At 41.4% G+C, this 22,877-nt stretch overlaps 1 protein-coding gene and 1 long non-coding RNA gene across 3 annotated transcripts; one reads left to right on the top strand and one right to left on the bottom strand.

Moving 5' to 3' along the window:
* The first annotated feature begins 1,120 nt into the window (after positions 1–1,120).
* SLC25A24 (solute carrier family 25 member 24) lies at positions 1,121–20,101 on the top strand. Of its 2 annotated transcripts, none has more exons than XM_081195042.1 (10): positions 1,121–1,441; positions 4,829–4,955; positions 5,536–5,623; positions 6,095–6,206; positions 8,190–8,348; positions 9,774–9,923; positions 12,005–12,112; positions 12,977–13,144; positions 15,761–15,911; positions 16,809–20,101. In XM_081195042.1, the coding sequence occupies exons 1-10, from the start codon at positions 1,256–1,258 to the stop codon at positions 16,985–16,987; spliced, it is 1,428 nt and encodes a 475-aa protein (XP_081051168.1). In that variant the 5' UTR covers positions 1,121–1,255; the 3' UTR covers positions 16,988–20,101. The 2 variants fall into 2 exon arrangements, with proteins under 2 accessions (XP_081051168.1, XP_081051169.1); XM_081195043.1 differs by lacking the exon at positions 1,121–1,441 and adding an exon at positions 1,867–1,888.
* Positions 4,257–11,075, bottom strand: LOC308587448. Its single transcript, XR_014008393.1, has 2 exons — positions 10,264–11,075; positions 4,257–4,503 (listed from the first exon to the last, which is right to left on the bottom strand). It is a non-coding gene; the product is annotated as an uncharacterized lncRNA (long non-coding RNA).
* Positions 20,102–22,877: the final 2,776 nt, after the last annotated feature.

The following is a 22,877-nucleotide window of genomic DNA, read 5'->3' as shown; positions in this document are numbered from 1 at the left end:
TGGTACATGACAGTTATTATTATTATTAATAATAATAATTTGTAGTGTCATTCATCAGAAGATGACAGTATGGTTCACAACATAAAAATAAAACAGGAGAACACAAAATACACAGTAAAACAAAAAACAGAAACAAATCAATAATATCCCCCCAAACACATTTAAAAGCCTTTAGAATGTTAATCAGCTAAAGGCCTGTTTATAAAGAAATGTTTTTGCCTAGCACCTAGAGAGATGTAATGAAGGCATCAGGCAAACCTCCCTGGGGAGAAAATTCCACAAACGGTGAGCGACTGCAGATAAGGCCCATTCGTGTGTGGACACCCTCTGAACCTCACGTGAAGAAGGGCCTCAGATGATGATCACAGGTTCTGGGATGGTTCATGTGGGGAGAGGTGTTCCTTGAGGTATTGCCATCCTGAGCCGTTCAAAGTTTCATAGGTCAAATTGGGCCCAGAAACTAATTGACAGCCAGAGCAATCTGGCTGGGATTAGTGTGTTATACTCAAAACCCTCTCTACACTCAACAGGTGTAGGTTTCTCCATCACTGCATTTCCGTGTGTGTGTTGTGAGGGGAGTAGTTTTGACCTGTGGAACACTTAAATCCCACCTGGAAGCCCTCTAAGGTTGCAGCTGTTTGGACTAGATAACTCACTTCCCACGCTACACTTCTATGATTCTAAGTGGCTCGCTAGGAAGCGTCGTTAGGATCACAATCTCTGAATGCAACTACGGGCGTATTTTTTTGGAGGGGAGGCAGAATGCCAGTTCAGCAAAGCCCTATCATGCGCGGTTGGGTCGACGCCCGAGTAAACGAGCACAGGATCGGGCGTCTCAGACAGCAGCATAACCTTTCCCCCCTTCCAAGCCGATCAAGGAACTTAGTAACTAACTTCCAGATCGCCTGCCTGGGCGCAGATCTCCGCCATCCAAACCCAGCTCCTTCCTTTCTGCAGTGGGAAGGAAAAGAAGACCCAAGTCCCACCCAGGCCGTGACCATGCAAGGCCAGGACGCCCAATGAGAAGGAGAAACCCGCGCTTCGCCTCTCTGCTCCCTCCCAGGGCGTTGGCTCTTGCGTGCCATCGTCTCTTAACGTTTTTTTCGCTCCTCCCCAAAGTGGGAAGGTTGCAGCTGTGTTTTTTCCCTCCTCCTCCGTTTTCTTCTAGTAACGCTCACCAAACTGCCGGGGCTTCTACTTCTTTCCTCTGCCCCCTGCCTCCCCCCACCCCGACATATTTCCTCTCCCCTGCATCATGTTTCGCTTCTGGAGAAGCGCCTTTGCGCTCCCGGAGGCTGCCTGCGAAGCGCCCGACAGGAACCCGCGGTACGAAAACCTCTTCCAGAAGCTGGACCGCGATGGGGACGGCCGCGTGGACATCGCCGAGCTGCAATCCGGACTCAAGGCTCTGGGCATCCCCCTGGGAGATGACGCCGAGAAGGTGGGTGCGAGGCTTGGCGACGGCTGGAACCTGGGCGCGAGGGGAGGCGGGCCGAAGCCAGTTTCAGCCTTGCAAGCCCTGGGATATCTTAAAGGGTTTAACCGAGTGGTTTGATGAGGCAAAATAGTGCAAATAGTAAATTACTGTTTTTTATTATTATTTATTCGATTTTAAAACCACCTCTTTTCTGAAAGAAGGAACTTCCTTTTCTACATTCCAGCCTGCCTGAGTCAGTGCAGCATGGACTATTGACCTAAAATACTATATCCGTTTGCCATTCATGACTAAGGCCTATCTGGTCTGTATCTGAATAGGCCTGTGTGGCTTGATGCCCATTGGAGCAGAAGTTACAACACGAACTAAATTGACTGCAGTGCCACAAAATTACTACATTGAGGTTATGCTGTGGTAAGAAAGTTACAGTTCTGAGCATCTGCACTGCCTAAGGTAATTTACTGTCTAAGGTGATGCCCTGCCTTCTGTTGTACACATGTGGGAGTCAACTGGACCAAGAGTTGTTTTCAACACTGGTGATGGGGCAACACACCTAAGGGTAACGGCTTAGGTTACACTCCAGGGGCGGACTTTGCTAATATAGCGCCCTGAGCAAGGACATAATTTGCCCCTTGCCCAATATTTCTTATTTTTGTGCTCTTCTCCCTCTCACCTTCCATTCTGTGCATGCTGTCAAGTGCACTACATCACAGTTGTGGCAACTCAAACACCTGTCTGACCAGGGCCTAACTTTGAGTAGGTACCTGTGTAAATATAGGGATGGTGATGATGAGGATGATGATTATTATTTTACACTCCGCCAGCTTGCAGGGGAACCACCCACACTGCCTTAAAGCCGGTGCTGTTGTCTCATGCTCCTCAGGATATTTAGGAAGGACATTAAAAGCCCTTAATAGACTGGTACTACCTCCTCCCATATTCCTAAAAGTATCTCTTTGGTGGTGGCTGATGAGTGTGGTTTTTGCCATTTTTACATTTGGGGCCAGGAACTTTCCCCTGGAATGTCCACCTGCCCTCCTTCCTCCAGGCCTTTTGCAATGCTGTGAAGATTTATCCCCCGCCTCCAGCAAATTCTATGAAGTTGATGTTCTTGTTGACTTGTTTTAATTTGTTCCCATTACTCTATTTTTTGCTTTCATTTTTATTTATTTTTCAATCATTCCTGTAAGCTACTTTGGACACTTGTGTTGTGGCAATTTTACACAATACATATTCAGGTACTCTATGTGACAGGCTACTGATCTAAGAATAAAAGGAACGTGCCTGCCAGAATCATCTGTGGGAGAGCATTTATGTTCTCATGTTTCAGGAGCCACGTACAGGGGTGACAGCACTAATGAAGGTCCAATGCGTTCTGCTTGAGGCAGAAAAGCCAAATGTTGTTCCCACATAGTGGTGAGACTATAATAATAAAGAATGAAGTAAATAACAATTTGCTGCCCTTCAATGCCCTGGCCTCCTGCCTTACGGTGAGATGGACCTGTTTCTTTAGGGAAGACAGTTACTTTGAACTTCATAATCGCTATGAATCTTGCATTCCTAGAACTTGTGTTAGCAAAACTGTTGTACTGGCCTTGACAAAAATGTATCTGCAGTATACGCATGGTTAGTATAATAGCAACAAGTGCGCAAGCTACTTGAGTATACATGTATGTATGTATGTCTGGGAAGGAAGGTTGAATCTAGATATTTATGCCCATGTAGAAGATATTTCTGTTTTAAAGCACATAAATACATTACACATAGATGCTCACAACCAACTGGAATGAGACCCGAACCAATAAACCTTAAAATGATCAATACTTTTTTGGGGGCAGGGGGTTAATCTCTGTTATGTACCTCTAAGTCATTGTTCAGTGATGTTCTTCATAAAATAGATTTCATGATGCCACTGTGATTAGTTGCACATCATTTGTATGTTGCTAAGGTAGCCTAAATATCTCATTAGGCTAATTAATACTGGCATTTGAACCTGTTTTAGGGTTTGCTTTTGTGGCTTATTAACATGAAGCAGCAGCTCATATTTATGGAAACAATAACATTCTCTGCATATTATTTTGAGCAATTCATGTATTACAGCTAGCTGCATAGGTAGTAATGACTGTATTAAAGCTATCTGTGTACAGCAGGCTTCCTCATACTTGGCCCTCCAGATGTTTTTGGCCTACAACTCCTATGATCCCTAGCTAGCAGGACCAGTGGTCAGGGATGATGGGAATTGTAGTCTCAAAAACGTCTGGAGGGCCGAGTTTGAGGAAGCCTGGTGTACGGGGTTAGCCATTTAAGCTAGTGGCAATTGGCACTTAAAGTGCATTCCATAAGACATAGTTGTGTGAAGAGGTATTCTCTTATGGATATCTGCAGCCTGCTGCCAATTAACTTCTGAACACGACCTACTTCTTCATATTTAATACATTTTGTTGTTTTGTTTACATGGTATAATATTTAAGGTTAAATTTTGCTAAATAAGTACTTTTCCAAGAAAGAAAGTCAGAGCGTTGCCCGAGCTCCTTTCCAGGCACTGCTACATTTAAGTAGAGACCATATCTAGGCCTGCTTATGTTTTGAATCACTTAGAAATTTTCTCGCAGTCCGATTCTATTTAGAGGTAGGCAGCAGAGTATGCTAGGAGGCTGAAATGGTGGTTTTTTTTCATGTTAGATTTCTGCACATTTATTCTTTAGCACAAGCATCCCACCAGAGTAGCCAGAGGCGGAGAACGTTATTATCAGCTATCAAGACAGAACAGCTCAGCTTTGCATTGCCTTTTGGCTGCTTTTTCCTCTTGCGTACAAGATAATAACAACAACAATAATTTTATTGTTTATACCCTTCCCATTTGCTTCCAGAAAAATAAAAAGTAAAATAAAATGTCAGACATTAAAAACCACAGTCTCATGTTTCTCATAACGCTCTAATGACGTTCCGTAGCCCAGTAGATAGAAAGCTATCAGGGAATTGGGCAGGGACAAACAGATGCAGAATGCAGGCAAGGTATTGGGTCTTCCTCCATGGTAAAACACATCAGAATACATTTGGAGCAGTTCCTATGAAAAGATACAGGCAGAAAGTGTTATTCTGGTTAAATAGGATGTGAGGATGCATCACTGCGGGCTGGAATGCTACCTTTGTAATGCTTCAGTGATAAGATTCCATACATCACATCCAAGAAGAGAACACTGTTTAGCTAAATTAATTACCGTATTGCACTTAATTGTCCACATTTCCAGGAAATGTATGCAATTCTATTAACTAAAAGTGCAGAAATGATTTGTGCAGAAAAGGAGAAACCTCTCTTTTGGAATGCGTTTTTGAAATACTATAAGCACCATTACTAATTTTTCTTCAATATGCATTTTTTTTTTTTAACAGAAAATTTTCAGAGCTGGAGATACTAACCAAGATGGCCGGCTGGACTTTAAAGAGTTTACACACTATCTTAAAGACCATGAGAAGAAAATGAAATTAGCCTTTAAAAGTCTGGACAAAAACAACGATGGTAGGATCCAATTTTCCACCATATCTGTTGTGTTAAGATACACAAAGGAGTCTATTTCTTTCAAGTCAATCTAAAATTCTCAGTGCAACACAGAAATAAAATGTAAGCATTAATTATGTAATTATGTTAAGAGATCAGCACTAAAAATGTAAACATGACATAAACAAGAAAGTATCATAATACAATATATAATTAACATTTTCAATAGATTTATATTAAAGAATGAAAACTGTCAATGAGCTGGTTTGGAAAGTCATATGTAATAAACCAATATATGAATCAGCTTTTTCCAAGTAACTGCAGTTTGCTGTCTGCTCTGAACCAACGTCTCCACATAGGAACATAGGAAACTGCTTTATACAGAGTCAGACATTGGTCCATCTACCTGGACCTTGTTCCTAGTATTTTTATGCTCTTTTTCTGGCGTACATCTTTATATTGTTTGTTTGTATACTGACCAATTCTCCATTTCCAAATCCCTGGTGCTCTTCTCTTGACTATCTGTAATAACATTCAAATATTTAAAAGTCTGCAGAGCCCTTCAGCTCATTTGTCTTTTTTCTCCCTCCCTCTTATAAAGGAGTAATTGATGCCTCAGAAATTGTTCAGTCCCTCAAGATCTTGGGTATAGATATTTCAGAAAAGCAAGCAACGAAGATTCTACAAAGGTCAGCACCTGCTATTATTTTAAATTGAGTATCACTGAGGCCACTTCCCCCCTGCTGAAGTCTCATCCCACTGGGATATGTAACTATTTCCCAGCCTCTCTCTTTGCTTGGTGACAAGTGAGTCTTGCTGATATAATCTTTTACACTATTTTCTAGAAGCATAACTTAGGTTGACAAGCTAAACCATGGCTTCTCTGTGGCCATCTTTGCACACTATACTATGGTTTATCCTGACATGCTCAAGCTGGAAGAAGCCCGAGTAAGCCTCATCTTTTTGTACACAAATATACAAACTGTAAACTCATTGAATACCACTAGAAGCTTAAGTTGTCGTCGTATGTGAACCCAGGAGCTCTGGTTCATAACAAACTCCAGTTGATTTAACAAACCAAAGCTTCACTATGCATGGCTAGAAGTTGGTTTGTTTTTAATATTGCATAGAATTCTAATCATATCACTTTGAATTTTTAGCATAGATGCTGACGGTACAATGTCAGTGGACTGGAATGAATGGCGGGACCATTTCCTATTTAATCCCGCTACAGACATTCAAGGAATCATTCGATACTGGAAACATTCTACAGTGAGTATGCATTACATTTCTTATGGTAGTCATAGTGCAGACAAATTTGAGCAGGATTTACTGATGAGTTGCGTTTGCAGAAGTGCATGTTGGGGGCATGCTTTGGTCCCACCAGTCTTAGGCTGCTACTGTAACCCTCAAGCTGCAGTGGCTCTGCTACCGTTAAGATTATGGCTCTATGTATGCTTATTGTAGGTAGGGGGGGTGGGGTCCCATTGAAGTCAGTGAAAATGGTTACCTGGTAAATATGTTTATTTTAGAACATCCTTCTAAAGAGGTCTCCTATTTTGGAGGAGGATCAAAATATAGAGAGTTTGGGGCTGGTGGCAGCAACCCTCTTTTTGAAGAGCATAGATAGAATTATTCTTAGAACATGTCAAACCTTGTATAGAAGCGGTTGCTTGGGTTTGGAATACTGAGGAGAAAAGGTTTAGCTAGTAATCCAAGGTGTCTTGAAAATAGGTTTGTTTATAATAAACTCTTGCAAATGTAAATGCGCATTTCCATTCTGAATTCTCTCAGTTTGTAATTCACTGTTAAAAAGCGTGGCTGTCAAGCTGAATTCTGTTTGATTTCATCCCATTTCTGATAGAGTTAGAATCAGAGTTTAAGAGCAGCTGCATTTTGAATTGACAGGGTGTCTAAAAGATGAGTAAAATCTGAGAGAATATTGATATTTAAAATTAAAATACCAGTATTATTGATAGACTATGACTGTAGCTTAAATACGTCTTAAAAGCATACGTACATTATAAGCCCATTACTACTTCAGTTTATTGGAGATGTCTTTTGAGGCCTGATGAATTATATCATAAAATAGATTTTTATATAGATCATGGTGCCAAAATGTAAGCTAGTTAGTGAATTATGAAGAGGAAAAGTCTATATTTAAACTACTTATATAGAAAATTGTTGTCTTTTTTTCTTCAGTAATTTTATCAAAGATTCATTCCTTTTAACCATGAGAATGGCCACCATAGTAGCAAATTTCCTGTTGGTTCATCCCATAGAACTGCTGCAGCATTTCAAAGCCCACAACCATTGCCCTGGTCTTCACAACACAACTGTTTCATAGCAGTAACAATTCCACAATATGAACATGTGCAAACTGGCTGTGTTCATGTGGTTGCATAACTTTTAATGTTGTAGCAGCATGCTATGGAAAAAAAACCAGTGCTACTGCATTGTTTAAAGCAGGGAGTGAAGAAAATCAGGAGGCCCTCCAGGCTAAGGTTTATTTTGAATATAGACTACTTTATACCACAGATGGTCAAAAAGCAGTTTGCACCACAATAAGAAAGACAACAATGTCGTGTTTCAAACAAAGAAAAAGTACTGGTAATCAAGTTCTGTAAATAGGCATAGGACAACTTGCTTAACCTGTCTGCTGAAATAGAAAGGATTGTGTTTTATACATGTAAAAATACCAATAAACTATATTTGAATCATGCAATCTGGTAGAAGGGGGGCGAACTAATCATAGATTTGCCAAACTGATTATCTTGCAAAGCAAGATGGGTGTCTTTTATTTTTTATTTTTTTAAAATAACATAATAATTCAATGGAGATAAAAATACTTGGATGAATTACAAGTAACTGGGCTGATAATCTTTTTAGGAAGTTGTCAAAAGGTTAATCTTGGTAATCCTTAAAAGCTGCCGGGAAGAAAGTCGAACTGTGCTTTGTAGCCATTAGGATTTCAGCACTGTGTCTGGAAAGCGTCGCTCGCCCCCATGCCATGTCTCTTTTACAGAAGTATACGAGGCAGAAATTTACTATCATTTTTAACGATGATGGCACGGTTTTTGAAATGGTAGGTTTTTAGACTGCACGGTTTCAGATGTAGTCAGGGAAAAATACATATGCTTCCTTTCTCTTCTGCTTGGAATTGCCCCTGTGGGAATTCTGTAACAATGAGGGCTCTTTGTTGAAAGGCAAGGCTGTTGGATGTTGATCTAACTCTTTTGCTTTGCATCTTAACAGGTATTGGACATTGGAGACAGCTTGACTATCCCAGACGAATTCACAGAAGAGGAGAAAAAGACTGGGCAGTGGTGGAGACAGCTTTTGTCAGGAGGGGTTGCTGGTGCAGTATCTCGAACGGGAACAGCGCCACTGGACCGCCTTAAAGTCATGATGCAGGTGGGTTCCTTTAAAGCTTAGTCCCCAGGATCCATATCCAGACACACCTGGTGCGATTTTTAATTTTGAAGAGCAGGCCGCCATGTTGAATCAAAAAAGATTTGGGGAAGTGTCTGCTCTTTCCATAGTAATTTGCCCCATGTGCTGCTGTTTGAGTCCTATAAACGCAAGGCCTTCTGGGACAGGGCTGACAAGTTTTGTGCCTCTTTGGCCTATTGGGTATCTTCTCTTGCCCTTCCTAAGAAATAAAATTGAATCACGAGATACCAGCTGTTTTTGAGAGAAGCTCCATGCATAAAGAGGTTATTTATAGGAACCTATTTTTAGAGAGCCCACGAGTGCTAGTCATTATGTAAATGGGAAATGCATTTGTTGCAATGGGTTGTTAACTCAAATATAACATGAATATATGCAGGAAGGACTTAATAATTGACTGGGCTTAAGCCTGTATGTGTCTGCTCTGTTGACTAGAGTAGGTAAGTGTGATAGGGTTGCAGCTTTAGGTCTGTGTCCGGAATCTTTTCTTCTCAGTTCAGCATTAGGATGTTGGACGCATCTTGCTGCTGATTCTCTACGGGTTGTTTCTGTTCTGCTAGCAAAACAGAACTTATGTTTCCTCCCTCCCCCCCATACCCCCTAAATGTGTTCTGGAGAATCCCCCAGAACTGCAACATTGGATCCGGCCGTAAATGCAGTCCCATTACTTGACTGCTAGATCTGTTGAGTAAAAATCATGTAAGCAGTGCATGTCCTCATCACATGTAATGCCAAGAAGACTTGGCATTGTGGAATGCAATCTGTTCCCCCCCCCAAAAAAAAATCACATTTGGAGGCAATGTAATATCTGCAGTGTATTTTTATGGGCATGCAGTTGTATTTATTTTTGAACTTCCTTAGCCTCAGACCATATATTATAGTAGCGTTTTGTTCTTGGTTTTTAACTGAAAGCAGCTCAGGCTGTATATTAGTGGAGTGAGGGCAGGGCTAGGAGAGGCTGGTTAACCCTTTCCCTGCCAGCTATTTCCTCCTCACCAGCTACGTTTTGATTTGTAGGGTGAAAGTTCTACCTTCCAACTAAGAAACTGTTTTAAAGAGGACAGCTTTGAACTGAAAAAGTACAGGAAGGGAAAGGGATAGACAGTTTTTCCTTCTTTTCCTTCACTATTTAAGATACAGCTTCCCCCAGGCTGATTCGGGATTTTTTAAATGCAGAGGAATTTAACTTTGCTTAACATGTTGTTTAGGCCTTAATCTGTGTTTCAGGTGTAAGCCAGGAAAAGTAACAGCTAGCATAGAATCGGGAATGGCTCCCTCCTTAAAGGGTTTGCACACTTTATTGCTGTTTAGACAGAAAAGAAGTGTTATACTGTCAATTCAGCTTTCTATGTGTATCAAACAATTATGTTTTCTCTTTCTTTGCTAAAGGTCCACGGCTCCAAGGGGAAAATGAACATAAAAGGTGGCTTGCAGCAGATGGTTAAAGAAGGAGGCGTCCGTTCACTTTGGAGAGGAAATGGTGTCAATGTTGTTAAAATTGCACCTGAAACAGCTATTAAGTTCTGGGCGTATGAACGGGTAAGATGTTAAATGACAGTGATCGGCATGAAATGAAGGAAAGCCGGCTGAGCACACAAGAAGTTCCGTTTGTGCAATGTATGAAGTTTTATTTTTCTTTCTTTCTTACCTTTGAGAAAGAAAAAATCTTGGGTGATTTAAATTTGATTTCAAAGGCGCTTTAAAATGTTCACCACCACATGCTGGGTTTCAGCCTTGTCACCTCAGCTCTACGTCAGCATTTGTATGGCAAAATGTTGATTAACCCATCCTGCACTTTACAGCCAGGATTCTTCTAAGGTCAGCATTAACTGAGCTGTAGTAAGATGGGCCTCACCATGGATTTCAGTGTTATATTTACCTCTGAATCAGCTTTAGTAGGTTATATAACATCCTAATCCTCCTGCAGGAGAAAGTGCCTCCTGAGATGGAACTTTAGCTTTCCTCCTCCTCCTCCTCCTCCTCCTCCTCCTCCTCCTTTTACCAGTGTTCCCCTTGAATCGCAAACTTCTGAAAGCTAAATCATAAAAACGTGCTTTAAAAAGTCACATAGATATCCTGCCGTTCCTCCAAGTCACACAGGATGACACACACACACACAGAATAGACCCATTTTATCTGCGTGACAATATTACAAAGTCAGTTCAGTTGAGAGTGACTTGCTTGGGGGCTTGTCCTGCATGTTTCTTGCCTGAATGGGGATTTCAACTTTGCGCAGTAAACCTAGGGTACAACTCACTACACTGGCTTGAAAATTGAACTAGAAATGCTGTGTTTCCCAATGGTATCTTAAAAACAAACAAACTGAAAATATATTTTCTGACACATGTTGAAAAGAGGGAGAAAATGGCTGAAGTCTTGAGCTTTGTTATTCTGGGTCAGATAAAAAACCAATGCCTGTTGATGACAAAGTTCCTTGCTCTGTGCGGCGCTGTCTGCTACAAGCTCTGAATGAATCTAATGACCAATGTCTTAACACAAACATTTTAAATTAGTGGTTAAGGATTTAATCTACATATTTCAAAGGCTTTACATCTGTATTATTTACTGTTTTCTATCTTATAGAGTTTAATTTTAACCTTTTATTTACATGTTCTCTATTGCTGTATATGTCCATATCGCTTGACCGTAATCAGTTGATTCTGATTCTGCCTGCGATATTGGGGCGGGGCTGGGGCGGGGCACTAGAAATTAATTAGAAAAATGCTGAGGTTTGGAGGGAAAGAAATATGGAAATAATGAATCTTGTCAGGCCTCAATCAGGATGTAAGCCCAGTTTCTCAGTTGAAATGACAGACCAGTGAATCAGGTGCTGATTCAGCCATCAGCTTTGCTTCAGGCGGTTGACTCTTTTTTATGGGATTTTAAATAATAATAAAAAAGAGTGGTATGTGCATTTTTCATTTAAGCATTTGCAATCTTATTTATTTGTGGTTTGGGTGTGTGTGTGTGTGTGTGTACGTACACACTACACACACACACACACACACACACACACACACATATACACAGATTAAAAATAGTTGCAAAACTGCTCTGGAGTGGTGAAGGAGGTGGCTTAGTGATATCACAGGTGCCAGCAAGTCAATCTCACTCCTCGCAGGAGTTGCTACTATAACATACAGAGCAGGCATCTTCAGAGCCTGGTCCTGGAAAGGGAAAGTGTTTTTCATCCACACTTCTGGAATTGGAGCTGGTATAGCTCAGTTGGAAGAACATGAGGTTTGTTGTGCTGCTATAAAAACATTACAACCGTCTTCACTCATTAAGAGACAGAGATTAAAAATCTCCAGGATAGGATGCTCTGTAACTGTGGAGGAGACCCTTGCGAGTGCCTCTCTTCACATCCTCAGTTGGGTGATGGTTGGCATTGTCAAAAAAACTCAACAGCAGCCCATCATAGAGATTTACAAAAGGGATGGAGACATTATTGTGGCAACAGTGAGCTGCCTATGTGCAGGACTTTGCCATGTAGACCAGCAACTCCTCCCACAAACTAACATGGCCTGTGTTCTGGATCCTGCTAAGTGGTTCTGTTAGCTGCTTGTGACTATATGGGGAAGGATGTGACCTTTTCTATCACTGTGTGTTTTAATATTCAGTATAAGAAGATGTTCGTTGATGAAGGGGGAAAGATCGGCACTGCCGAAAGGTTTATGTCTGGTTCCCTGGCTGGAGCGACTGCACAGACTTCTATTTATCCCATGGAGGTCAGTTTTGGATTGACTGCTCTGTTTGTGAACATGCACCATCTATCCTTTTTCTGAGAAGCAGCTTTTTTGTAGATAGTGTGGTCAGCACTTTGGTCAGCATTCTGCAAACTTCTTTAAAAATTATTTCCAAATCTTTGAACTGAGGTGAGTGCTGCAGAGCGATCCTAGATCATTGGCAGAATGCACACTTCACATGCATGAAGGCTCATCTTGGGTATCAGAACTGGGAATGGCACCTGCTTGAGACCATGGAGGTTTTCCTAGCAAGATTAAGAAGGATCCAGGAAGATGAAGCATTAGTCCAAGTTGGTATGCAATGGATCTCTGTTATCAGAGGCCCCAGGCAACCTTAGCGGCTAGGAGCAGTGGCAGACTTGGGTACTATGGCACCCTGTGTGAGCCCAAAATTTGGCACTCCCCTCATCCCAGTTCTCGCGCTCCCTTCCCAAAGGTGGGTAAGTAGGCACCTTGGTTTGGGAAGGAGAGACAAGGGCTCAGGCATGGTCCCAGGGCCCTCCCACCTCCTTCCCAAGCTGGAAAAGCACAAACTAGGACTCTAGGACCCTGTCTGAGCCTCATGCCTCCTTCCCAAAGCCCAGTGCCTCGTTTACCAAGCTTTGAGTTTAGTGCCCATTGTGTGCACACCACTTCCACAGCCCTAAATCTACCCCTGCTAGGAGTGCCTTCTACCAACTTTGACTGGTGATACAGCTGTGTGTGTGTGTGCGTGCGCGCGCGCAGGCACGCGCACTCTGCACTCATTCGTTCGTGCATGCATGCATGCATACATACAAGAGAGTGAATAGCAGATTTTAGTAATGCAGTATTTTGATTAACTTCAACAGTTTTTCTCCACCTTAGGTATTAAAGACCAGACTGGCTGTGGGTAAAACAGGGCAATACTCTGGAATGTTTGATTGTGCTAAGAAGATCTTAAAAGGAGAAGGCGTGAAGGCTTTTTACAAAGGTTATATTCCCAATATTTTGGGCATCATTCCTTATGCTGGCATAGATCTGGCTGTTTATGAGGTGAGTGGAGTTCACTGGCATATCCCATGACAATATAACTAAAGGAGCATTGTATAATAGATGGTTATGTTAGACCTAGATTGGGGAAAGAGACCCGAGCTCGCATGTCTGCTTAACTCAATGTCTGCCAAAGCTCATTTGGCTACCTTGTTCCAGGTATTGCCTCACTGATCTGGTTGTTGTGTAGATGAAGTGGACTTATCCCTGTGTGTACTACCCTGAGCTCATTGGACAAAAGGCAGGATATAAATGGAATTAAATTGTGATTAATAAAACACTCTTCTTAGATTCCATTCTCCAAGCTATTTACTCTGGAGTACCTCAACACATTCCTAGAAGGATGACTCCCAAGTGAATTCTTTGCCAGTTGATGCCAAGCATAACCAGATATTTGTGTGTTACATAACCTCAATAACAACTGAACCTTCAGCATAATTTTGTGTATTTGCAGTGTTGCATTGGTGTAGTTGTTGTTTCAGTACTGCTTCCTAGTGAATCCTGGAGTCAGGCTATTAGCCATTTTAAAAACATCTTTACACCTGAATCTGATGTTACCTTCATTATATGCATTAAATCTTTTTCTGAATGACTGTTCCTGCAGTGACATAGGTCTATTGGTGTGTGACCATTCTCTGCCACGACCTTCTAAGAACTGATTCAGATGTGCAAAACAATATGTGATATAGTCCTTTCTGAACTCTTAACAGAGGGACTGTATGTCTGACTGGAATCCTCATCTAAAGACCCCTTGCATTTGGCAAACTGGAAGAAATTTTTTAGCTTATTCCCCTGGTCACCCGGGCATGCTAATTTTCTATATTCAGGAAGTTTTAAAAACGTGTGGTAGCATTCAAATATGCACTTTCCCACCTATAGTTTGAAGTACAATCCAGGAAGGATTGCAACAGGTGCTATTTCTAGCTATTTAAACTCAGATTAATATGCCTGGAAACCAGACAAACAAGTATTATTTGCTGAGATAATAATTGCCCTGCACAGTGATACAAGTGAGCCTGTAGGGTGTAATGTAGATTGACTGCTGAGTAGCTGTCTAAACGTTTGCTGTTTCCACTTTTCAGTAAGCAGAGATCTCAACACGGCAAAATCATGTATTTTTAATTTTGTAATGAAAGAGTAAAGTCACTGAACCAGAATTATTTAGCGAGTCTAACTGCAAAAAGTAATTTCTCCTCCTTTTGGTGTCAATACTATAGCCAGGATCACATTCTGGGTTAATGAGCCAAACTATACATGAATTGTGTGCATGCATCTCCTTTACTGCCAATTCATTCGTTCCTTCTTCTTGAGTGGCAAAACAAATCAGATCTGCCATTGCTAGCCATCGTTTCCTGCTTACATGCAATCCTGGTAAACGATGGTCAGTGGCTTCCAAACAAGGGTAGTATATCTTGTATATATTTGGGTTCTGTATTTCAGTCCTTAGACTTTTTACAAACCCTTCTAACATGTGCACGTGTACGCACACAGGCACGGTATCTGCCAATGTAGGGTTGGGGTTTGCGTTTAGTGGGGTCTGAGGAAGAAACTATTTGGTGCATGGGATATTAAGGTAAGTGGGGGAAGTTGAAGGATGTGTGGAATAGTGGGGTGGTGTTTGGGAAGTTTTAACAGCTGGGAGAGTGTAGAGAGGGATTAACTGGGTGAGAATGGGTGTAGGAGACTGCTTGTTCAAATCCATTAATCTCAGATGTCAGTTTATATAAGGAACAATGAAAACAAACCAATATTAAACACGCTGGCTGTTGTTAGCCCTGGGTAACTCAGTGAAACCCACACTTACAGGGTTTGAACAGTGCTGTTAGCACAGCAAGACCCTAACAAAGCTACTTTGCAAAGTGAGGTCTGCTCCACAAAAGCTTATGCCACAGTAAATGTGTAGGTTTTTTAGGAGTTAGCAAACAGACTAACTAGAAATAGTTCTCTTAACACTGCTGCCTTTCTGAGGTTCATGCTACGTTACTTAGCCCCACAGCTGCTGTCATTTATAAAGCAGCCTCCTCTCATTATAACTGCAATACATTAATCTTAACACATTTAAGCATGCCTCATGCTGAAATAATTTTGTACTGCTGTTTTCTGCGTTTGCTACCTGTCAGCCATCTATTATGCCAACTCTGATTAGCTGGTGTCGTGCTTTCTTGTTCTGTAATACCTGCACCAGCTTCACTAACAAGTGTACTTAAGTCTAATTTCTCTCCTATCTACATAACTGATTTTTTTTTTTACAGGTGATAATTAACATGTTCCATAGCTTCCCAGTGCTTATGAAACCCCTTATTACTTCATTCATTACGCTGCAGGCATGACTCTAAAATCTTACAACTAATTTAGGCTGCAATCCTTAACGCCACTTACCCAGAAGTAAGCCTCGCTGAATTCAGTAGGACTTACCTCTGACTGGACAGGGTTAAGATTGTGCTGTCAGGTTGAAAAGAGATGAGAGTCGGTCCCACCTCTCATGGACCAATATGCACTTGTAAAATATGCAGATAGTGAGTTTAGGAATTGACCTGACATGTTTCTCATGTGAATACTTGGCCATTATGGTTTTTTTAAGGTAAAGTTCAATTAACTGCATCAATGTTCTCTTGGCAGGCTTTGAAGAAGAACTGGCTAGAAAAATATGCAACAGACTCTGCCAACCCTGGTGTACTTGTATTGCTGGCATGTGGTACCGCGTCCAGTACATGTGGCCAGTTAGCCAGTTATCCTCTTGCCCTCATCCGCACTCGAATGCAGGCTCAAGGTGAGTGTTGGTTCCTGTGGTATAGGAGCTTGTTCACCTGTGTTGAGCAAGCTAGGTAAAGGTAAAGGGACCCCTGACCATTAGGTCCAGTCGTGCCCGACTCTGGGGTTGCGGCGCTCATCTCGCTTTATTGGTCGAGGGAGCCAGCGTACAGTTTCCGGGTCATGTGGCCAGCATGACTAAGCCACTTCTGGCGAACCAGAGCAGCACATGGAAATGCCGTTTACCTTCCTGCCGGAGTGGTACCTATTTATCTACTTGCACTTTGACGTGCTTTCAAACTGCTAGGTTGGCAGGAGCAGGGACCGAGCAACGGGAGCTCACCCCATCGCGGGGATTTGAACCGCCGACCTTCTGATTGGCAAGTCCTAGGCTCTGTGGTTTAACCCACAGCGCCACCTGCTTCCCTGTTGAGCAAGCTACCAAGGCTTTAATACTTTAGGTGCTATTGCCCTCTAAGAGTTTGGCCACATTTTCCTCTTTTTCTTGGTAGGTTCTTCTCTAGTCTACCTGCTACCAGCAATTACTTTACTTCCGAGAATTAAGCCACCCTTTTAAAATGCAGCAGACCAGCTTTTGCCAACATAGTGCCCTCTGTAAGTTTTGGACTACAATTCTCATAAATGCCAATCAGCATGACTGTGATGGCTGCAGCTGATGGGAGCTGTAAATTGAAACTTCTGGAGGACATTGTGTTGGCAAAAGCTGCTCAAGATGCCTGGTTCACACAATAAGCATGTGAGGCAGTGAACCTCTTTCTGGAATGTTGATTCTTCCGAAGGATTGATTGCATGAAAAACACATTCTATTTTTTGTTAACTTCAAAATACTTTTTAAATGATACTTTTAAGTAATACGTGTCTCTTTCTTTCTCCCTTTTTTTAACCTCTTCCATAGCCATGGTAGAAAGTGGCCCTCAATTATCCATGGTCGGTCTCTTCCAAAGGATTATTGCTAAGGAAGGAGTCCTGGGACTGTACAGAGGCATAGCCCCTAACTTCATGAAAGTGCTCCCTGCTGTCAGCATCAGTTACGTCGTATATGAAAAGATGAAGGAGAACTTGGGAATAGCATAAGAGGAAAGGAGGGAAGAAAAATAGAGGTTTATTACAGAATATGCACACCTGATGAAAACACATTGGATGCTAAATTTATTCATGTTTACAATTGGATTCAAGTCTTCACTGCACCGTTCTTGTGGGGATCCCTTCAAGGAAGCAGAAGAAGACCCACTTTCCTGAAACAGCTGTAAGCCAGGTATCTTTTTTAAAAAACACCAAATCCGATAACCTCAGGTTCCCAAATCTTAACAATCAAGAAATATTTGATTGCTAGCCGAGCTGAGTGATGGAAGATCTTAAAGAATGAATCTCTAGTCAATGAAATTTTCTGATTTTTCTAAAATATATTTTACTGAGCTAAATATGTATTTTTATGCAGCTGATCCTGCATTATTAAGATTTGTATTTAGTTGGTCAGTGGATTGTCCCATCTTGCACGTACCAAAAATTTAACTCTCCATTGTGTTTATATTCTGCAATAGGAAAATTGGGTTATTAAAATATAGTTAATTTTTTTTTTTTGTAAACTTTAGAAAGGCATAGGCAGAAATGCAGAGACAAACAGAATGCCACGGTACTGTTCCTGAATACATTAGATTCTCTTGTTAACTTAAATTATTAAGGAACAATCTTGACTAAGTCCCATTTTAAAAACATTGGGAGCTATTAGTCATGGCTAGGAAAAGTCTCGTTTTTCTTTCAGTGGGAACTTAGTCGTGACTGACTTTGGCAGGAGAATTTCTCAGCAGATCATATGCATTGGTCAAATACTTCAATTAGAAATGAATGCAAATTTTAAGTGTCTCATGGCATTTTGAGTGCTCTGGGCTACTGTCCATGTAACTTGTAAATAAATGTTTGTACCAAAAGCCCAGAGCATTGTTTGATGCCCTTGTTTGATTGCTGCAAAAAACTTGCCTTTAGGGAAAGCCACATCACCTTTTAAGAACAGTGTGCAGTTTCAGATTTTCTTTTTAATGTTTTAAACTGATTCTTCATTATCTCTTCCTTGTCTTGGAATGTTTCAACCATTAAATCTTTGGCCCTATGCAGGTATTACTAGTAAGAAAGTGCAGTGTTTTCCTGCTGGTAACACAGGCTGATTATGTGAAGGCTGAAAAACGCAATTCAAAAGAAAAGCAGGAGTGGGATTACTTGTGCAGTCTTACAGCAACCACAAATTTTCCATTAGTATTTCTGGAAGTCAGACCTGGCCTCCCTGATGGAACACTGCTCCTTTTTTCAATAGTGGAGACAACTGATAATGGAAAATTCCCTGTCTTTTCTCAGCACCCAAATCAAATAACTGAGTAGACTGGCTGAGAAAAACCAGTTCACCATGGCAATAAAGGACTTTGCCATCCAGTTACAAACTTTGCAATCCTAAGTCTATTTACTTAGAAATAAGTCATTCTTAAGTTCGGTAGGACTTGCTATCAAGCAACGGTATTTAGGATCACAGCTTAAATCAGTAGAACGACTGTAAGGAAATGCATGGCAAGCACTGAGCTTATCATTCAGGCCAGGCATGCAAGAACAGATTGCTGAGAAGACTCTTCCTGCATGCCTTCCTTGCAAGATCTTTTAAAGCACAAACATCTTATTGAATGGATCCTCAGTTTCAGAGTATATTTCAGTTATCCATGAAATTAATGGTTGCTGCTTCTGCATGTCGAACACGTCATTAAAATCACATCAATTGCAGACGCTCCCCACCGTCATAGAAGCATATCTGCTTCTTCAAGGTCTACTTATTCTCTTTCTCGTTTATAAAACTTGAGCATGGAAAATTGCACTAAAGTGAATAATCTGTTTTTTTGGTCTTTGAAGCTTCCAACACCAGTTCTAAGAGGTAGATGTGGTGTGGGAAGCAATGCTTCTCTTGAACAACCCATCCTCTGTGCATATACAAAGGACCTAATCCAAGGTCAATTGGAGGAGTCAGTAGGGACCAATTCCTTTACGACTTTGCATGACTAGAGAGGTCAGATGGATTACTGCCATCCAGGAAGGTGGCAACTATTTCCATGATCATTCATCGCTGTACTTCTTCTCTGCAATCATTATCACAGAGATGGTTGCAGTTCCCCACTATATAACCCAGTTCATGCTAGCTTTTCTTGATTGTGTTCAATTGGAGCAATTTGGTAGTGTCCCTAGAAATAGCCTAAATCACATCACTACCATTGTCCTCCCTCCCTTGATTTGTATTCCTTTTACCAACTTCTCAATGTTTGTAGGATGGCTTTGTAAGCTTGTACTAGGCACACTTTCTTTTGCATTGGCATTATGTTGATTTATGGAACCATAAAGATAGAGGAAGTGGTTTTCTTTTCCTTCATAATGCTATCTTTTCTGTTTTAGTCAGATAATCCCAGCCTCTAGCCCCTCAAAGATTTCACAAATGGGCTGGGGGATCCAACCTTATTTTTTGACTGGTTTGAGAAGCTGATGTGAACTCCAAATAATATAGCCCACCATGGAGAACCCATATTTGCACTTTTTGAGTAGCAATCCCTTTTTTAATTGTTTGCTATGCAGAATGCCGTCTTTAATGAACTTTTGGATGTAACTATGGGCACAATCTAAAAATCATGTTGTTGTAGTAGAGCTTTGGTAGGTGGTTTCCAGTAGATTGTGCCCATCCTTTATGAATGGCAGGGTGGTTTTTTTAGGTTGCAAATCTGTCCCATGATAGAAGCCTTCACTCTTTTTGCACTTGATCAAAACCAAAGAATTAATTCAGCAGAAGCACTCTGTAATCTTGTATTGCACGCTGTTACGCATTTGCCGGTTGTAAATGTGATTTTCTAAATCACCTGTGGTTTTTTTTTAAACCCAACTGTAAGCTATATTATGTATGCCTATCTTGTATGTAATTTTAAGGTGACATGACCAGTATGTGAACCAATCTCAGTCATTTTTTTCATATAAGTGCACTTACGAGAATGTTGGTGATGGTGTTTTATTTTGTAGGAAGAATGCATGATATGGTGTAGATCTGATTCCTTTACTTTGTGCCTAAAAAGAACAAGGTTCTAATTGTGATTTTTTTGGTGACTTACTTGGTGAATGCTTTTTATAACCTTTAAATTGATCTGTTTATAATAAACAATGTTTTGTAATGCAGTTGTGAAGTTGCTTTGTAACTAGCTGGAAATGTATTTACTTGTTATATTTATACCTTTCCTTTCTTTTGTGGAACCCAAGACAGTGTATGTATGTATCTGTATGTATTGGCATTTTGGGGGGACAAGGGTGGTGCTGTGGTCTAAACCACTGTGTCTCTTGGGCTTGCTGATCAGAAGGTCGGCAGTTTGAATCCCCATGATGGGGTGAGCTCCTGTTGCTCTGTCCCAGCTCCTGCTAACCTAGCTGTTCGAGAGCACACCAGTGCAAGTAGAGAAATAGGTACTGCTGCTGCGGGAAGGTAAATCGTGTTTCTGTGTGCTCTGGTTTCCGTCAGTGTTCTGTTGTACCAGAAGTCATGCTGGACACATGACCCGGAAAGCTGTCTGTGGACAAACACCAGCTCCCTTGGCCTGAAAGCGAGATGAGCGGCGCAACCCTATAGTCACCTTTGACTGGACTTAACCATACAGGGGTCCTTTAACTTTTCCATATTGGCATTTCTAAACTACTTAATATTTCAAAAATCCCTATGTACAATGTAAAAACAGTATCCATTGAAACAGATAGAGCTGAAAGCCAGTAAATCAGCCATATAAAGCACATAAAACAAGTAAAACAGATTTCCAAGGACTCATACACATAAATCAGTGTCCAATCTTACAGGTCAGGTTAAGCCTGGGCAAAAAGATTGGTCTTCACAAGACATCTGAAAAAACTTGTGGTTGCTACTTCATGCAAGGCAATGGTAAGATCATTCCACCGTACAGGGGTAATAGCAGAAAATTCCACTTTTTGTGTCGCTGCCCTATGATATACTGTGGGATGGGGTGCCACAAATATAATTTCCCCAGATGATCTAAGTTATCTTACAGGTATACGTAGAGACAGGTGGCCTTTCTGGTAAACTGGCCCCAAGTCATTCAGAACATTATATGTTAACAACAACATCTGGAACGTGGCCTGGAAGCTGATTGGTAGCCAGTGCAGTTCCCTCAGCACAGCTGTAACATCTGCATCTCCCAAGTTTTCCACTAAATGATGTAGCTGCAGCATTTTGGACTAATAAAGTTCTCACGCAGTCATCTATCTAGGCACTGACCAGATCCAGAGCTGCTTAGCTTCAGTGAGGTTGCTGTATGATGGTGTCCTTAGACTACATGCTGGGTTCTAGAGGTATAAACCCCACCCACCCAAGTACAATGTGGTTTTTTCCTGTTCAAAAGAAATTGTTTCCAAGACTAGTGTTGCTCTTTGTATGTCTAATACTACTTTTCCATGCAATTCATTCAGTAATAGTCAAACAGGGGGCTTCAGTATTTTGGCAGACCTCTTGGAATTTGTGCCCAGCTTACCTGTTCTGCTCATATAGCTTATTGAATCCTAATGCCCTGGAAATCACAGGGATCAATCAGCCTGCAAGACCAATAGTCTCAGTTAGCCCTGAATTCCCTCCACCTCTGCTGTTGGCTGCCAGGACAGAAATATGGTAAGGTCTGTTTTCTTCTCAATACAGAGTATTAGGTATAGTGGATACTGAAACTCAACAGTTAAGGGAATTGGGTATGTTTAGCCTGGCAAAGTGAAGACATAAGATGTGAAAGTATGTGTGAACTGGCCCTTAATATGCTGAAAAAGCAGAGAGAAAGCAGTTAATGAAATTGCATTGGATTGCTTCTGTTGGTAATCAGCAGAATGAAAGCCAGTTAGTTCTATCATCAGGGCAGATTGACAACCCCCTCTTTTAAGCCCTTATTCACTAAGTTCGTCCTGAGATAGGCATAAATCTGCTCTCAGTCAATTATGCTGATTTAAGTGGCTTATGGATAGAGCTGCTTGTTTTGTTAACGTCGAATGAATTATTTTCTAAACACAGGAGCCAACTGCTACCCTCCAAATGAAAATTACATCCAGCAGGTGCTAGAACCTAAATATATGTTGTCTTTTTATTTTCCATGCCTGGCATGGAAATTTTCGCACTGTACTGTCCACTATATATAACCCAGGGTGTTATGTCAGCAGCAGCACCTGCCGGTAGAATAAGGGCAGCTTCACAACAATAGCTCTTGCCTGGTAGGTCTTGAGTGTCATTCAAATAGGATAGTAGCCGCAGGACAGCCAACTAAAGAACAGTAGGGTGGTAAACTTGCGTGCTAATTTAAAAACAACAAAGAGACAAGGTCAGGTAGCCACTTAACAAGAGACCTGTCGTCATCCCCCTAACCTCCCTGCCCTAGCTTCTCTTGTGACAGCATGTGATAAATAACTCACAGAAAAGAAAGCAGTACATTTTACAGATCACAGCTGGGGACAAGAATTTCGTAGTAATCAGGATGCAAGGCAAGGGGCTGTAGCCAACTGGTAGCCGAAACAATTGGCATCCACACAAGGCCTTATTCAGCCCAAAAGGCCATAGAGAGAACGTCTTTTCTAAAGGAGGAAATATTGAGGGCTCATAGAGGAACTTCTATTATTCTTTTTGTTCTGTGACTCATCCTGCCTTGTGCGTGTTTCGCTGTTCATCTCATTTTTTATTGTGCTTAAAGGCAGTGAGCCCTCCCTCCCATCCTATAGTAGTGTTGTAGAACATGTGCCAGAAGCTCAGGAAACAACTGGCAACACAAATATTCGCAGCCCAGCTGTTGTGAGGGGGGGAAAAAGCTGTCAGTTTTGTTACCTCATTCAGGCCCTACGGAATAAGGTTGTGCACAGAGGAGGCTGAGGACCAGAAAGCTCTTTGGAGATGGAGGTCAGAGAATAACAGAACTTGGACATT

Source organism: Podarcis bocagei (assembly GCF_964188305.1).
Source record: "Podarcis bocagei genome assembly, chromosome: 5".
Lineage (NCBI taxonomy): Eukaryota > Metazoa > Chordata > Lepidosauria > Squamata > Lacertidae > Podarcis > Podarcis bocagei.
The sequence above is the reverse complement of the archived record's forward strand: the minus strand, read 5'-3'. Positions and strand labels throughout refer to the sequence as shown.

Bases quoted from the DNA above. Each gene is read 5' to 3' on its own strand.
- SLC25A24 (XM_081195042.1), top strand. From the start codon at position 1,256: ATGTTTCGCTTCTGGAGAAGCGCCTTTGCGCTCCCGGAGGCTGCCTGC. The intron at 13,145-15,760 runs GTGAGTGGAGTT...TTCTCTTGGCAG, and splicing joins TAGATCTGGCTGTTTATGAG to GCTTTGAAGAAGAACTGGCT. The intron at 15,912-16,808 runs GTGAGTGTTGGT...CCTCTTCCATAG, and splicing joins CACTCGAATGCAGGCTCAAG to CCATGGTAGAAAGTGGCCCT.